This window comes from Empidonax traillii, unplaced genomic scaffold, assembly GCF_003031625.1.
Source record: "Empidonax traillii isolate 1590-97213 ecotype Southwest subspecies unplaced genomic scaffold, ASM303162v1 scaffold1151:size328817, whole genome shotgun sequence".
Taxonomy (NCBI): Eukaryota; Metazoa; Chordata; class Aves; order Passeriformes; family Tyrannidae; genus Empidonax; species Empidonax traillii.
The window spans coordinates 11523-28745 of NW_020956344.1; the positions used below are offsets into that span (position 1 = coordinate 11523).

The 17223-nt window shown below is 43.1% G+C and overlaps 2 protein-coding genes across 4 annotated transcripts in view; both read left to right on the forward strand.

Moving 5' to 3' along the window:
• The window catches only part of LOC114068933 (toll-like receptor 7), a 9307-nt gene extending 7435 nt beyond the window's left edge, over window positions 1-1872 (forward strand). Inside the window, 1 exon segment of the mRNA XM_027905402.1 lies at window positions 4-1872. Within this exon segment, the coding sequence (XP_027761203.1) occupies window positions 4-922 (919 nt within the window). The 3' untranslated portion in view covers window positions 923-1872.
• A 14370-nt stretch (window positions 1873-16242) lies between these two features.
• The window catches only part of TLR7 (toll like receptor 7), a 9252-nt gene continuing 8271 nt past the window's right edge, over window positions 16243-17223 (forward strand). For 2 of the 3 annotated variants that reach the window (XM_027905404.1, XM_027905403.1), the window contains exon 1: window positions 16243-16483. In XM_027905404.1, the coding sequence (XP_027761205.1) occupies window positions 16481-16483 (3 nt within the window). In that variant the 5' untranslated portion in view covers window positions 16243-16480. The remainder of the gene's footprint in view (window positions 16484-17223) is intronic. The other variant, XM_027905405.1, reaches the window with a different exon arrangement.

Sequence of the window (17223 nt, forward strand, 5' to 3'; positions counted from 1 at the left end):
CAGAGGGGCATTTAAACTGAGGTATTTGGACCTCAGTTCAAACAAGATTGAAATCATTAAGAAGTCTAGTTTCCCTGAAAATGTCATCAACAACCTGGAGATGCTGCTTTTGCACGGCAATCCTTTCAAGTGCAACTGTGAGGCCGTGTGGTTTGTCTGGTGGATCAATCAGACTCAAGTGACTATTCCCCTTCTGGCCACGGACGTGACCTGTGCTGGCCCAGGGGCACATAAGGGAAGGAGTGTGGTTTTCTTGGATCTGTACACGTGTGAGCTGGACACCTCATATTTGATCCTGTACGCTCTGTCAGCTTCAGCCATCCTCAGCTTTATGGTGCTTGCGGTGACGAGCCATCTGTACTTCTGGGATGTGTGGTACAGTTACCATTACTGCACTGCCAAGCTGAAGGGCTATCGGCGTTTAGCTTTACCAGATGCCTGTTACGATGCTTTTATTGCCTATGACAACGAAGATCCAGCTGTGAATGACTGGGTGATGGAAGAACTGGTTAAAAGGCTGGAAGACCAACAAGCCAGGCAGTTCAATTTATGCCTGGAAGGAAGGGACTGGCTCCCGGGACAGCCAGTCTTTGACAACCTTTCCCAGAGCATTCAGTTGAGCAAAAAGACCATATTTGTGCTGACCAACAAGTATATTAAAAGCGGCAGTTTCAAGACAACCTTTTACATGGCTCACCAGCGGCTTCTGGATGAAAAGCTTGATGTCATTATCTTGATATTTCTTGAGAAGGTTTTGCAGAAGTCGCGCTATGTGCGTCTGAGGAAGAGGCTGTGCCGAAGTTCTGTCCTGGAATGGCCAACTAACCCTCAATCTCAGCCCTTCTTCTGGCAGTGCCTGAAAAATGCCATAGCTACAAACAATTCACTGGCTTACAACAAGCTTCTCCAAGAAACTGTTTAGCTCTACTCTCCCATAAAATTTGTTATAATGCACATGCACCTTGCTTGGGATTTATTACTGCATAGCAAGAGATAATGCACTACACCCTGGAAGTCACAGGTTTAGAACAAAATCACCACTTCCAGCTTTCAGTTCACTAGAGGCCTCTAGCATCTCCTGTGGTTGGGTCAAGTGTTGGTTAGACACTTTCTCAACATACTCAAATACATAGACTGCAGGAGAAGACCATGCCTAAACTTGCTGCTGTTCAGACATTTTTGGAGTAAACATGATTTTCATGTTTTTTTCATGTAAAATTTTAGTTTCTGTATTTCTGTATTTATGAAAAACAAGAAAAGTGCTTGCTGGCATATTTGTCTCTGAAAATACTTTTAGCAAAAGTCATGCTTTGATCTTAGGAGTTGAGAAAATAGAAGGTTTCTTATCTTTTCACATTAGGCTTCCAGCTTCTGAGCCTGCACTTCTGTCTGAGTAAGGAAGAGTCCTAATCTCTGGGGATAAGAAATTCTGTTGAGACTTCTGTCAGAGGTTTGTGTCTGGTACAGGAGCTATCACAGCTATCCCATTGTTGCACTGCCAAAAACCTCATAAATCTGAAGAGACTTTGAAGAATGTGTGTGGCCTGAAATGGGAAGGTGTGTGAGAAACAAGTTCAGAAGGGCTTGTAAGCTGCGGGTGGGAAGGAGTTATAAGATAAAGAGAGTCCTTGTGCATGGAGTGTTCACATGGGAGCAAGAAGAGGGAGTAGGACAGCCGATACGCAGAAGGAGAGGCACAAGGCAAATGGACAAAATCAATTAAACCACAGACACAAAGAAGTAGATTATCTTTCAGATCCCTTCCAACCCAAACCATTCTATGACCTCAGCTACCTCTGGTGGTTCCTTTCCTACCTTTCTGGTCTGGTCGTTTCTTTAAATAGTACCTTTTTTAATTAGTTGTAGGCAGGCAGACAAGATCACAGACACAAAAAAGAAAACTAATAATATATAATAATATTGCAGATAGTAAGGGGTTTTTTTCCTCAAATTATCATGGTAGTGTTACTAATTAACAACAGAAGTAGGAGAAAGAGCAGGGCCTGTTTGCAAGAGTGGGTGTTTTATGATTTTGTTTTGACATTTGAAGAAGGAGCTGGGGAACTACAGGCCTGTCAGCCTGACATTGGTGCCAGGGAAGGTCATGAAGATTGTCTCTAATGCCATCATGCAAGAAGTACAGGACAACCAGGGGGTAAGGTCCAGTTAGCATGGGTTTATGAAAGGCAGGTCTTACTTGACCAACCTAATCTCCTTCTGTGACAAAATGACCCGCTTAGCAGATGATATTATTATCTAGATGTTAGTAAAGCCTTTGACATCATTTCCAATAGCATTCTCCTAGAGAAACTGTCTTATCATGATGTGAACGGGTGTACTCTTTACCAGGTAAAGGCTGGCTAGATGGCCTGGCCCAGAGTGTGGTGGTGAATGGAGCTACATCCAGCTGGCAGCTGATACTGGTGATGTTCCCCAGGGCTCAGTATACTGGGGCCAGTCCTATTTAGTATCTACATCGAAGACTTGAATGAGGAGATTGAGTTTGCTCTCAGCAAATTCACAGCTGATACCAAATTAGGTGGGAATATTGATCTGCCTGAGGGCATGAAGGTTCTGCGAAGGAATCTAGACAGGCTGGATCAATGGGCTGAGGCCAGCTGTGTGAGATTCAACAAGGCAAAGTGCTCGGTCCTGTACTTGGGTCACAACAACCCCATGCAGTGCTACAGGCTGGGGGAAGAAAGTCTGGAAAGCTGTATGGTGAAAAAGAACTTGGTGCTTGTAGAGCCCCTTTAGGTTCTGGAAGAGGCTTTAAGGTCTCCCTTGAGCCGTCTCTTCTCTGGGTTGAAGAACCCCAGCTGTCTCAGCCTCTCCTCATAGGAGAGAGGTTCCAGACTTCTGATCATCTTTATGGTCTTCCTCTGGACTTGCTCTGACAGGTCCCAGTCCTTCTTATGTTGGAGGCCCCAGAGCTGGACTCTTCAGTCCGCACAAGAGCAGAATAGAGGGGGAGAATCACCTCAAAAGACCATACCTCTTTGATGCAGCTCAGGACATAGCTGGCTTTCTAAACTGCAAGTACACATTGTCAGATCATGTTGAGCTTCTTGTCAACCAGTTCCCCCAAGTCTTTGTCTTCAGCTCTGCTCTCAGCCCATTCTCAGTCTCACCTGTTTTTGTGCTTGACATTGCCCCAACCCACGCGGAGGATCTTGCACTTGTCCTTGTTGAACTTCATGAGGGTCATACAGGCCCATCTCTTAAGCCTCTCAAAGATCCTCTGGATGGCATCCCTTCTGTCCAGCATTTCAACCACACTACGCATCTGGGTATCATGAGAAAACTTGCTGATTTTTTTCAGTCCCACTGTCCACGTCACTGAAAAAGGTGTTAAGCAGCACCATTCCCAACACAAACCCTTAAGGAACACTACTCATCATGTATCTCCACTTGGGTATTGAGCTCTTTGTGTGCAACCGTCCAGCCAACTGCTTATTGACCAAGAGGTCCATCTGTCACATCCATGTCTTTCCAATCTAGAGACAAGGATGTCATCTGAGACCGTGTCAAATGCTTTATATAAATCCAGGAAGATGATATCCATCCACCAACACTCCAACCCCACTGTGAAGCCATACTGGCTGTTGCCAATCACATCCTTATTTTCCACGTGCTTTACTGTAGCTTCCAAGAGGATCTCTCCATGATCTTACAAGGCACTAAGGTGAGACTGACTGTCTGTAGTTCTCCAGGACTTCTTTTTTCCCCTTTTTAAAAAATGAGGGTTACATTTCTCCTTTTCCAGCTAGTGGGAACTTTACCAGACTGCCACAACTTCTCAAATATGATGGATAGTGACTTAGAAATATCCTCCGCCATTTCCCTCAGGACCGTGGATGCATCTTATCAGGTTACATGAACTTCTGCACCTTCAGGTTCCTTAAATTGTTTTGAACTTGATCTTCTCCTACAGTGGATGGTTTTTCATCCTCCCAGTCCCTGCCTTTACCTACTGCGACTCAGATGGTGTGTCTGGAGCACTCACCAGTGAAGACTGAGGTAAAAAAGTTGTTGAGTACCTCAGCCTTTTCCATGTCCTTGGTAAATAGGTCTCTCATTTCCTTCCAGAGAGAGCCCACATTTTCTCTAGGCTTAACTTTATCACCAGAATTACCTACAGAAGCTTTTATTGTTGCCATTGACCAGATCTGGGCTTTAGCTCCTAACTTGATCCCTGGCTACTCAATTTCTCTGTGTCCCTCCCCATACACCTGTCCTTTCTTCTATCCTCTGTATGCTTCCTTTTCATATTTGAGGTTGTCCAGGAGCTCTTGTCCATCCATACAGGTGCCAGCATTCTTGCCTGACTTCTTTTTTGTTGGGATGCATTGCTTCTAAGTTTGGAGGAGGTAATCCTTGAATACCAACCAGCTTTCTTGGGCCCCTATTGCCTCCAGGGCTTTATGGCACTCCAGCAAGCATCTCTGAAGAGACCAAAGTCTGCTCTCCTGTGAGTCCAAGTGAAGTCCAAAGTAGCAACCTTGCTTTATGTCCTCCTCCCTGTCCTAAGGGTCTGGAATGATTTTATGGTCACTGCAGTCAAGTCTGCCTGGATCTTCAAGTTCCACACCAGCGTCTCCTTGCTGGTGAGAGCAAAGCCCAGCACAGCACCTCTCCTTGTTGTCTTCTCTACCACTTGTAGAAGGAATTTTTCATCAATGAATTCCAGGGACTTCCTGGATTGCCTGTGCCCTTCTGTCTTATCCGTACAACAGATACTGGGGTAGTAGAAGTCCTCCATGAGGACCAGGGCTTATGAATGTGAGGCTACTCCTACCTATCTATAAAAAGCCTCAGCCACTCAGACTTCCTGGTCAGGTGGCCTGTAGCAGACCCTCACTAGAATGTCACCTGTCCCTGCTGTCCCTTCAGTCCTGACCCATAAGCTCTCAGTCAACTCCTCATTGGTTTCCAGAACTCCATGAACTCCAGATGGTCACTGACGTAGAGAGTGACAACTCCTCCTCATTTCCCCTGCCTGTCCTTCCTAAAGAGCCTGTATCCTTTCATTCCAACACTAGTCATAGGAGCCATCTCACCAAATCTTTGTGATACCATTAAGATCATAGCCTTTCAGGTTTACACACATTCCTAATTCCTCTTGTTTATTCTTGTTTATTATGTGAGAGTTTGCATAGAGGCATTTAAGCTGAGTTCTCAACTTAATCATAGAATATCTTGACTCAGAAGGGACACATAAGAATTACCAAGTTCAACCATCTGCTCCTTGCAGGACTGTCTAAAAATAAACCATATCACTAGAGGTGTCATCCATATACTCCTCAAACTCTGACGGGCTCGATGCTGTAGCCCTGGGGAGCCTGTTCCAGCAACTGACTAATCTCTCAGTGAAGAACCTTTCCCTAGTGACCAGTCTGGACTTCCTCTGACACAACTTCATATCATTCCTTGTGTCTTGATGCCTAAAATGGAAGAAAAATTCTCTTCTGGCCCATTTAAGAAGTCTGTCAGAGATTCATCTTTGTCTTACTTTACCTTATAGAATTTTGAATGATTTATTGGTTTTGGAATAAATGTCTTATACCATACACTACTCATTTCTGATAGTGTCTCAACCTCTCTATCTGTTCTGCTATATTGGATCTCATCTTGGATCTTGTAAAGGCAAAGGATCATCGATTGTCCCTTGAAGGTTTCCTGCCACTATTCCAGCTTCAATCTATGCTCAAGCTGAACTGTCTCTTTCTTTTGTCAAGTAGTGTATCCATCATAGCCTCTAAAGCATAATGGTGATTCTGCAGGGGGACAGATCTGGGGAGGATCAGGGTTTGGATAATTCTCGTATTGGGTGGATTAATACTTTAAAATTGTGTGACCCCTGGACACTCATGCACACCTATGTATTGCATGCACCTGAAGACCTTCATTAAAGAACTGCTCTCTATTTTATCTATACTAACTAATATTGTTTGGAGAATTTTTCTTCCATTTCAGGCATCGTTATCACTGGTCACCAGAGAGAGGAGATCAGCACCTTCTCCTCGGTTGCATCCCTTGAGGAAACTGTAGACAACAATGAGATCACCTCTCAGCCTTCTCTTCTCCAAGGTGAACAAGCCAAGTAACTTCAGCTGCTACTCTTGCTCTCAAGGCCTTTCACCATCTTGATCATCCTTCTCTGGACACGATCTAATAGGTTGAGGGTTTTTAATGTTGAGGTGCCCCAAACTGCATGCAGTACTTAAGGTGGAGTTGCACCAGTGCAACGCAGAGTGGGATAAGCACCTCCTTTGACTGGCTGTCAATGCTGTGCTTGATGCACCCCAGGGCATGGCTGGCCGTTGCACTTGCCAGGGCACTCTGTTGATTCAATTCAACTTGCCATCAACCCAGACTTCCAGATCTTCTTCTGTGGGACTGCTCTCCAGCCTCTCATCCCCCAGTTTGTATGTATAACCAGGATTAATCTGTCCCAGGCACTTCCTCTTTTTAAGTTTTGCACTGTTGGTGATTGCCCAGCTCTAGTCCATTCAGATCTCTTTGTAAGGCCTCTCTACCCTCAAGGGAGTCACAGTTCCTCTTATTTTGTTATCATCAGCAAACTTCCTCAGGGTGCACTTCATCCCTGTACCCAGATCATTTTAAAATATATTCAAGGGCACTGGTCCTATAATGGAGCCCTGGGGAACCCCACTGGTGACTGGCCACCAATCTGGTGTAACCCCATTTACAGCAACCCTTTGAGCCCAAACCATTACCCAGTGTATTATGGACTTGTCTGGCTGCACACTGGACAATTTGTCCAGAAGGGACTGTGAGAGACAGTATCAAAAGCTTCCCTAAAGTTCGAAAATCCCCACACATCTACTGGTTTCCCTTTGTCAGCTAGATGGAAAAGCTTGTCATAAAAGGAAATTAAGTTAGTTAAACAGGAATGTAGCAGTTATTAATATAAAAAATAAATGAGTCCCACAGGGACCACGGTGAACACCAGCATGCTGAGTAACGAATGTGTCTTTATTCAGTCACAGCTTAAATTGTAGTTTCAAATACTGCTACGTCACACAGGTAACTTCCTAAGCCAATCCCATACAAGCATTCCAGAGAGCATGTGCGACAGAGTCTTAGAACTACAATTCCCAGAATCCCTCTGCAGCACCTGGTATAGCCACACCCCATACAGGAATTTCCCCTTGTGGTTATGAGCTGGCTATGACCAGTGACTACAACGTCTCTCAAGTGTTGTTTAAGAAAAATAAACTTCTCTGTAATTTTACTGGGCACTGAAGTGAAACTGCCAGGTAGGTAATTACTGGGTCTTGCTTCTTACTCTTCTTGAAAACTGGAACAACATTTCCCAGCTTCCAATTGAATGGGACCTCTCCAGTCTCTGAAGATAGTTGAAAAATAGTGAAGAAGGGTCCCACAATAACATCATATAGCTTTTTCAGTACACTGGGATGAATCTTACATGGACCCAGCTGGAGCAGCAAGTTTCATAAAGGTTCAGATTTGGCTGGCAGCTTATCAGTCCCCTAGTCATGGTCTTCCAATATAGGACTCCAGAGGTCCCAGGGCCCATCACTGTGTTAAAGAGAGAGGTGAAGAAGGCAATAAACTCTGCTTTGCCTATGTCCCCATTTATAAAGAACCAATGTTATCTCTGATTCTGTTTTTGCTTTTAGAATACTTTGAAGAGCCCTTTTTTTTTTTTCTTTTCTTCACAATACTGGCCAGCTTCAACTCTAATTGAACTACAGTTGTAAAAATTTTCCAGTTACAGTGGCAAAAAGGAACTCTATAATCCTTCTGTATCACCTGTCCTTGCTTCCAATGTTGGTACATTTCCTTTTCTACCTAAGTTTTAGAATATCCCTACTCCTCCAAGGTGTACTTTTGCCTGCTTGCTTGACTTCCAACAGTTTGAAATTGCCTGCTCCTGTGCTCTGAAGAGATGGCTCTTAAAAAGTGACCAGTCTTCATGGACCCTGATACCTTCAAAAGCAGATTCCCGGGGGACCTTACTAATTAGCTCCTTCAGCAGTCAGAAGTCTGCTCTCCCCATATCCAGTTTTGCTGGCAGTTTTTCTCCTATTGCCAACAATGTGAAGGTCAATGACTTCGTTGTCACTATAAGCAATCCCCCTTCCTCATGACCCCTCTCTGTTTACAAACAACAAATCTCACTTTGCACCTTTCCTAGTCGGCTCCCTTAATACCTCCACCAGAAAATTATCTTCAACATGCTTCAGGAATGCTTGTCTCCATCATATGGTATTGAAGTTAAAATCACCCATGAGGATTATGGCAGTTCATCTAGATATGTTCCTTAATTCTTTATAGAATATTTCATCAGTGTTGTGGTCCTGGATGGGTGGTTGATAGTAGAGTCCCACAATATCCATCTTCAGCCTTACCCAGAGATTCTCAACCATGTCATCACCAAAAGCAGGCACCATACAATTCAACTCCTCCCTTATATACAGAGTTATCTGCCTTCTGTGCCCTGCCAATCCTCCCTGAGAAGCCTGTAACTATAACACAGCAGCACAATGAGTTACCAGTATTGTTTTATTTGGTAAAGAAATTTCTTAAATAAAAGATAATTTATCTAAATTACTTTGCAGTTAAGTTATTAGCCCCCAAGTCTAACCACATAATTTTACCAGAAAGATTTACAGTTAATGAATAATATCAGTTCAGTTGGTTTATAGATCAGGCTTTTGTTCCAAATAAAATGCTGAATTGTTTGCCTTTTCCATGCACAGGTACTGTAAATAAAAATTACTTGTGCCAAGAGATTGCTTCTGCTTCTGTTCTAATCTTTTGAAAGTCATTTTTTTGAGACCATGCCCCGCACAGGCCAAATGGGCAAGAATGTAGGCATTGACTCTCATGCCAACCTTGTTCATAAGTTGTGCTGCAGCTGTCTTGGACATACACGTGAACTGTTAATCACACCAAACTGGCACACATCTTTATAATAAGGTGTCCTTCTTCTTTTTATGGTCTGACAGAAGAGATACAAGGTTTAAATTTCCTTGGGAGTCTGAGTTGACATTTCATGAGCAGTTGAAGTTTGTATTCCTCAGATGGTTGTAAGTAAACCTACGCAACGCTATTTACCAGAATGAGATGGGGGAAAGAGCAGCAGGAAAATGGCAGAATTAAGCTTACTGTATCTACTGCACTTTGTGTACTTGAAATGCTTATGAAGAATTATGGGTGAATTCCAACAGCTCTGTGAAAACCACATCTATTTTGACAGAATTGAAGCTGTGGAAACAGAGAACTGTGAGGTGTTTGGTGTTTAATGCTCTATGCTCCTCCCTCCATGCCTGGCTTCTGGTCTGAAGATCAGATGACAGTTCAGCCTGGTGGGAAACATTCCTTATTCAGCAGCATCATTTTGAAATGATGAAAAAAAAAGCCACATTGCAGAGCATAAGTTAGAGGATTTAGCTCATATCTGTCTGGAAAACTTATTTTGCCTCGCTCTCTTGCCCTCATGGAAGCACACGATTTTAACTTTCTTGGTAAGAGTACCTGACATTTGCAGCCTCTCTGGAACCTCTTGCCATAGACTCCAGGGATTTTAAGTGTCAAATGTTCAGAGGCTGTTGCTGAAGCAGTGGAGTGTTGGGAGTGAAACCTGAGCCTGTTTTGACTGTACAAGTCCCTCTCTCAGTTAGTTGCTTGTCAGGCATTGTCAATGCTGGTGCTCTGTGGTTTCTGGTGTGTTGAGTGGTGGCTGCCCCGGGCGGGCAGCCAAGCCCCACACAGCCCAGTTTGGAAGAGAATTGGGAAGAGCAGCTCTTTAGTGGAGGAAAATCCAGGTTAATAAACTAAGGAAAAAAATACGAAAAAGAAAAAAAGACAAGTGATGCAAAAATGATCACTCACTACTTCCTACCAGCAGGGCAATGCCCAGCTGGCATCTCAGTGACAGCTGGTTTAGCTAAATCCCTATTCCTCCACCCTCCACCCCAATTTTATTGCTGGGCGTGAAACCATAATGGCTTGTTTTTTCCCTTTGGTCTGATGGGCTCTACAAACTGTGACCCCTCCCAGATTCTTGCCCACCTGTGGCCTTCTCAGCAGTGTGAGAAGGCCTTGAGGCTCTGCAAGTTCCCCAACAGGCATAACGCTGGTGTTATATAAACACTGCTTTAGGCACCAGTCTAAAACACAGCACCATAGGGGCTGCTGTGGAGAGAATGGGCTCCATTCCAGACAGACCCACTACAGTTGTTGTGAGTGACAAATGAGGTGTAATTGTGGACACTCGTCCCTCTCTTCTCCAGGCCCGAGTTGTGCTGCATTTGTAAGAAAAAGTAGAAGGGCGAGAATAAAAGAGCTTGCACAGAACAGGTAAATCATAGAGACTTGCTGCATTCCCTGCGCAAATTAGGAGTATTGCTCCTATGCATACACATACACATAAAGGATCTCTAGCACAGGAGCTAGTGGAACTCACTGATAGAGCTTTAAACTAACTTGGAAAAGGGAAAGGGGCAAACCTAGGCTTGCCAGTGATGAATGATGGGATGCTGTGACAAAACTTGAGAAAACCAGCACTAATGGGATGCCTCAATCTGCTTCATGAGGTATTGCCTACAATGTGCCTCACCTGAAATGCTTCTACACCAATGCACACAGCATGAGGAACAAGAAAGAGGAGCTTGAAGCTTTAACCCAGTCCCAGATTTTACATCACTGACAGAAGTGAAACTTGGTGGAATGAGCCCTGTGACTGGAGTGCCCTGTTGGATGGTTACAGGCTTTTCAGAGGCATAGGCAGGGCAGAAGAGGCGGATGGTTGGCACTATATGTAATAGAAGGATTAGAATGTATGGAGCTCAGAGTTGACAGTGCCACAGATGAGAGCATCTGGGTAAGAATCAAGGGGCTCGTCATACGGCTTCCACTCAAGGCCCTTCAAGTGACATGGGGAGAGTTCAGTGATGCTGCTTGCTGCTGTAGGGAGAAAATTCATGTGGCCAAAGCTCAGCTGGAGTTGAAGCTCTCAGAAATGTGGGGAACAATAAAAAGAGTTTTTTCAAATATATTAATGACAATAGGCAGTATAGAAATACCTTTGGCCTGTTGCAGGATGAGAATGGTCACCTCACAAACAGGGACAGAGAGAAGGCAGAGGTGTTTAAAACTTTCTTTGCCTCTGTCTTCAAGAGAGATGATGGGCCAAAGGGGTCTCAACTCTGGAAACTACAGGCCTGTCAGTCTCACTTCAGTGCCTGGTAAAGTTATGAAGAAGATTACTCTGGGAATTACTGAAAAACACCTGGAAGACAACACAGTCATTGGTCACAGCCAGAACGGCTTCATGAGGGGAAAGTCCTGCTTATCCAATGTGATTTCCTTTTATGACAAGGTAACCCACTTAGTTAATCAGGGGAAGCCAGCTGATGTAATCTTTTTGGCTTTCAGTAAAGCTTTTGATACTGTCTCTCAAAGGATCCTTCGGGACAAAATATCCAGCACACAGCTGGGTAAACACATCCTGTGGTGGGTGAGCAATTGGCTCATGGGTCAAGCACAGAGGGTAATAGTGAATGGGGGAACATCAGACTGGGGACCTGTCACTAGTGGGGTTCCACAGGGCTCCATCTTAGGCCCTGTGCTCTTCATCTTCATAAATGACTTGGACACAGAATGGGATACTGAGCAAGTTTGCAGATGACACAAGACTGTGAGGAGCTGTTGACTCCCCTGAAGGCAGGGAGGCCCTGCAGAGGGACCTTGACAAATTACAGGACCAGGCAATCATCAACCATATGAAGTTCAATTAAGGGGAAGTGCCAGATTCTGCACCTGGGATGGGGCAACCCTGGATGCTTGTACAGACTGGGGAATCAGATGTTGGAAAGCAGTGCTATGGAAAGGGACCTGGGGGTCCCGGTTGAAGGCAAGTTGAATATGAACCAGCAGTGCCCTGACAGCCAGGAGTGCCAACCCTGTCCTGGGGGGCATCAGGCAAAGCATCGCCAGCTGGTCGAGGGAACGGATTGTCCTGCTCTGCTCTGCACTGGGGCAGCCTCACCTTGAATATTGTGTGCAGGTTTGGGCACCACAATATCAGAAAGATATTAAGTAATTAGAGAGTGTCCAAAGGAGGGCAGGGAAGATGGTGAAGGGCCTTGAGGGGAAGCCATATGAGGAGTGGCTAATGTCACTTCTTGTGTTTGACCTGGAGGAGACTGAGGGGAGACCTCATTGCAGTTACAACTTCCTAGTGAGGGGAAGAGGAGAGGCAGGCCTGTCCTCTGTATCTCTTCTCTGTGGTGACCAGTTTCAGAACCCAAGGGAACAGCCTGAAGATGTGTCAGGGAAGGTTTTTTAGGTTGGATATTAGAAGAAGGTTCTTCACCCAGAGGGTGGTTCGACAGTGGAACAGGCTCCCCAGGGGAGTGGCCACAGCACCAAGCCTGACGGAGTTCAAGAGTGTTTGGACAATACTCTGAGGTACATGGTGTGGCTCTTAGTGATGATCTTGTGCAGGGCCAGGAGTTGGACTTGATGATCCTTGTGGGTCCCTTCCAACTTGACATATTCTATGATTCTATGTCTGTACCTATTAGCAGGGTCCATAGTGGGTGGCTTTGGCAGAATGATGATGGTGCTACTTTGTAGTTACAATTCAAGCATTTGTTGTGGTAGGATATTATGATTAGTACAGCAGAGAAAATATTTTTAAAATGGCACGGGATTTCTACAAACCAAATCAATGTACTACAATCTATAAGTAGCATAATACAGAATTTATAATACATCCTTACTTAACTTATGATTTCTAGTGACTTAAACCCCCTGCAGGTCAAGTCAAATTTTAGTCCACAGTTTGCTGCATCAATACACAACTATGATCAAGACCCAAAAATTATATAGAAGAATATGAGTCATTCATTTCATACTCAGAGGATGAAGATGATGGTGGAGTTGTCCCTGACACTGGAGGATGTTGGGTCTCACTGTCCAGCAGCAGCTCTGGTCCAAGTGCCCTCCTTAGGCCTTGCAACTGGTTGGATCTCTAGACAGTGCTCCATGTGCTACTGCACTTCCCTTCCCTTTTCTGGGGTGACCTGATGAACCATGAGCCTGGGACCCTCCAGGACAATAAGGAGGGATTGTTCCTGCTGTTCAGGAACTTTGAGTCTGGCAAGGAGGGTAAAAAAATGTCTGAAAGGGTTTTCCTCTGGGTTCACACACCTCTAGGGCCTGAGAAATGGGTTAAAGAGAATGAATATGTGACCCACTCAGTCGCAGGTGCTGTTTGCCTGATAAAACGTTGTTATTTAACCACATAACCCGGGAGCAGAGCAGGGTGTACCAGTCACAGTGGTACACATCAACTCTTCAATTCCAAAGTTACTTTTGTGGGAAAGTGGGAGTGAGGCATGTGCCACTGTCCCTCAGCTCTGAGGAGACCTCCGGTCCCTCTGAGGGCCCAGAGAACAATGGTGTGAGGACAAAGGGAAAATCTGCCCCTGTGGCTCTGGAACAGGCTCCAGGGCAGCCTGGGAGAAAGGGCATGGGAAATGTGAGTGGAAGCCTGTACCACTGTAAGTTAAAACACTTAGGACATTGTGTAATGGTGTATCTGCAACTATATCTACATATGCCAATATATACACTACACAATATATATTCCTATAGCATATAGATATGTTATATATGTAAAACTATACATAGGGATGGAAAGGAAATCAATTAATTTCAAGTGCAGTTCATGAACTTAAAATCAAAATAACCTCTATTGAACAGTAGACCTCACACATAGAAATGTCATGCACAGTTGTTTGAAAGGCAATATCAAGGCTTATAATAAATGAGAATATCATGTTTCATGATCTTTAGAAGTCCATAAATTGACATTATTGCATGTTCAATATGAGCTTCATTACAGTTGCTTGCCTGTTCATATGGAGCTGCTTTCTTGCTATGTCATTTGTTTGGGTCCAGCAGTGTCTGAGTTTCATGTTCTGCAGAGGTTATTCCAGTACTCTCTCGGTGCTTTTGCCTGAGAAAACCCAGCAGGATTACCCAATTCATGGCAGGATTAGCTACATGAAATTTTTCAAATCAGTGGTCCTGCAGGCTAGTAATTTCATCCCTAAGAAGTAGGATCCCACTTACAAGCGCCAAAATTTCTCTAAACCTGCCAGTTTTGTTATTTACCAGCAGTTCCGGCATTAGCATCCACCATTGCTTCCAGTGTTACTGCCTTAGCACTCCTCCTCATCATCATCCCTCAGAGAAAAGCAGGGATGCCCTCTTTGGCTACTTTATCTTATCAGTCCCTTAGGAAAGAATAAACAGGAGAGGTGTAGCTGCATTGCTGACCCTGGAGAGCTTGGAAAATAGCTCCATCTTATTTCAGGTATTTCTGGATGTCTTCTGCCTCCCTTGAAGGTCACTCACTTTCAGTAAGAAGAGTGGCAGGCACCTTTGCTTCCAGCACACAGTTTTAACCTGTTGTAAACTCTAGTCAGTCAGTCTTGGCACGGATGTAGCCTGGGGCAGCCTCAGCTTTCAGAAATGGCCAAGTCCATTTCTGTGGTATTAGAGGCTCCCTCAGCTGTACCTCAGCACCCTGGGTGGTTTGGGTCTCCTCCCTCACCAGAGCTCTGAGTGCTCCTCTGCCCTTGTAGTTGGCCAATCTCCTCCACTGCTGTCTTCTGCTTATTGTTTTGGTTATTTTTAGTGTCTGCAAACACATTTCTGCAACTACTGTCAGCAACAGCAATTTGAAGAGTCAACTTAGGTATTTCAAAAATTGAGTAACTTAACTAGTTTCCTTGAATAATTTCCTGGGTAAATTATGCAATCTTACACTGAATGTTGTATTAACCGTGAATATGAGCGGTTGTATCCTCACTCTTTATATGAGGATTAGCACTTTAGAGAAAAGATTTTGCTGCAAGACTTTGGAACTTAAAGTAAACTATCTATCTTTGAGATGAACACAGTAGAATCCTGATTTTGATAAATAAGCTAAAGCAACTTGCTATAAGTTTTCATTTGGAAGACTAAGGGAAAAAATGGAAATGGGAGTTCACTAATCTGATTAAAAGCCAACTGACAAGCAAATTTATACATAAATTATTAAGGCAATTAAAGACACCTGCTTTATTTTAAATTATATTCTTTGCTCAATGAGGCAGCAATATACATTTGCTGGTGGGTCTTCCCCTAACACGAGATGCAGTAGGAAGTACTTATCTGCTTTCAGTTACTTTGTATTTCACAGGAGACTAAAGAGATTTTGTGCAATATCTGAGGAAAATCTGAACTTTTGAAATCAGTAAACCAGGCACTCCCTGTCCCTCTAAAAATAAAATCATAGTTCAGAAGTTCTTTACTTCTGAACTCCCCTGCATTTACCCTGCCTCCAGCTCTTTGAAGGGAAATATTTTATCTCCCATATTTCTTAGTTAAAAGACAACAAAACAAACCAAAAAACAAAGAAGCATTCTGCATTTGCATTAGTGTTCAGCTAAAGCTACAGTTTTACTTTGCATAGAATTGAAACTTCTTGGGGTCTTGGTTGGGTGACAAAAATATATAATTTAATATAAAAAATATAAAAAAGTAAGATCAGATTTATTCCAAATGAAAATGCTAAGTGTTGGTACAGCTATTAAAATTTTGACAGTTTTTAGTCATAGACTGTGAGGAAGATCTCGGAAGTCATTGAGCACCTGTCAAAAATTCCAGGGTTGGGTAACTGAACACTGTGATTTAGAAAACCTACATGCAACCAAAGCAAGTGGACATTAAGCATCTCATATTCCAGTGTCATGTACCAGGTATGTGGTTGGATGCTGGAAGAAATCAGCATTCTCAATCCAGCTTGTGTTTGCTCTCCCATGCAATTTTCATCTTTTTGTATTTAGTTTCCAATCCCCTTACCATTACCCTTTTTCTCTTGGTTTTGGTTCCCTTCCATATGTCCCATTAACTTAATAGACATTTCTTTCATAAAGTATTCAGTTTAAGAGATTTGTCTGGTTATATTAGCATGCAAGAGCTTCTTAGTAAGATCTGGGTCTTTGAAGCTATTAGCTACAGAAATAAACCCCAAATAATCATTATAAAAATTACTAGACTTTCGTGCCAATTAACAATTTTTTTCTCCCATCTTACAGCTTACAGTAAATATGGAAAAGAAAAAAAGGAACTTGAGCTTCTGCAAATATTTGTTGCTCACATGAATGCTACCCTTACACAATGCATATCTCCTAGCTGATTATTCTCATGCTCTCTCTTTAAGTATTTCAAAGTTGCCCTCATTTGGTGTTCAGATGAAGAGAAAGAAGATACTGTGTAGATTACTGTTTTCCTGAGTGAGTTATGTCATATTATACTCTTCTCTACACCTCAGCTGAACCAGTGGAAACAATTTTTATGCTGTTTTCTTCTGCTCCAGTTTACAGTCTCTTCCAGCATCAAATTTGCCAGACCTGGAAGCACACAGAAAATGGTATGTTAAACTTTCATTTTAAATTTGCTCTTAGATCTCATTTACTGGAACTGTTGTGAAAGACATTAAAGAACATTTTCTGCTTTTCTGCTTTCTAAATGTTCAAGTTTGCTGTTGTAGTTAGAAGCTGTGTAACACTGTGACAGGAAAGGAAAACATTTGCTTGCTTTAATACTAAATGGCTATCATTTATCCATGCTACTGTACTTCAGAATGAGTATACTAATATCTTTTCTAGTTACTGTAACTTTTGAGGTGTTACTCTAGCCTTTAGCTCTGTCAACTCTTTACATATACATGGAACCCCTGCAGAAAATCTTTCTTCAGAAAAACCTAGTTGTACTATTGCTGAATATTTGAAGAGCACTCTAAATCATTATAGATTTTTGCACATGCCCAAAAGGATCAGTAGATTAGTGCTTTTTGAACTTCTTATAAAGTCAAGTGTAGATCACAGAGAAAAGAACAGTTCACATGCCTACTCCAGCTCTACCTTTAAACAAGCTTCTCATTGCAAAGACCTTGCTTGCTTCTCCCATTTAAAAGTCTTTTTATTTGTTCTGGTACTATAACAGTTCCAAAGTGTTACACATGCAAATAGTCGGATACAGCACCAGAATGCAACAGTTTACAGTTAAAATAACTAATGCATTACAAAGATATTAGGATAGAGAAGAATATACAAAGCAGTGAAGCACAACGGTGGTAGGAGCTAGGCTGGCTCTGCAACAACATTAGGT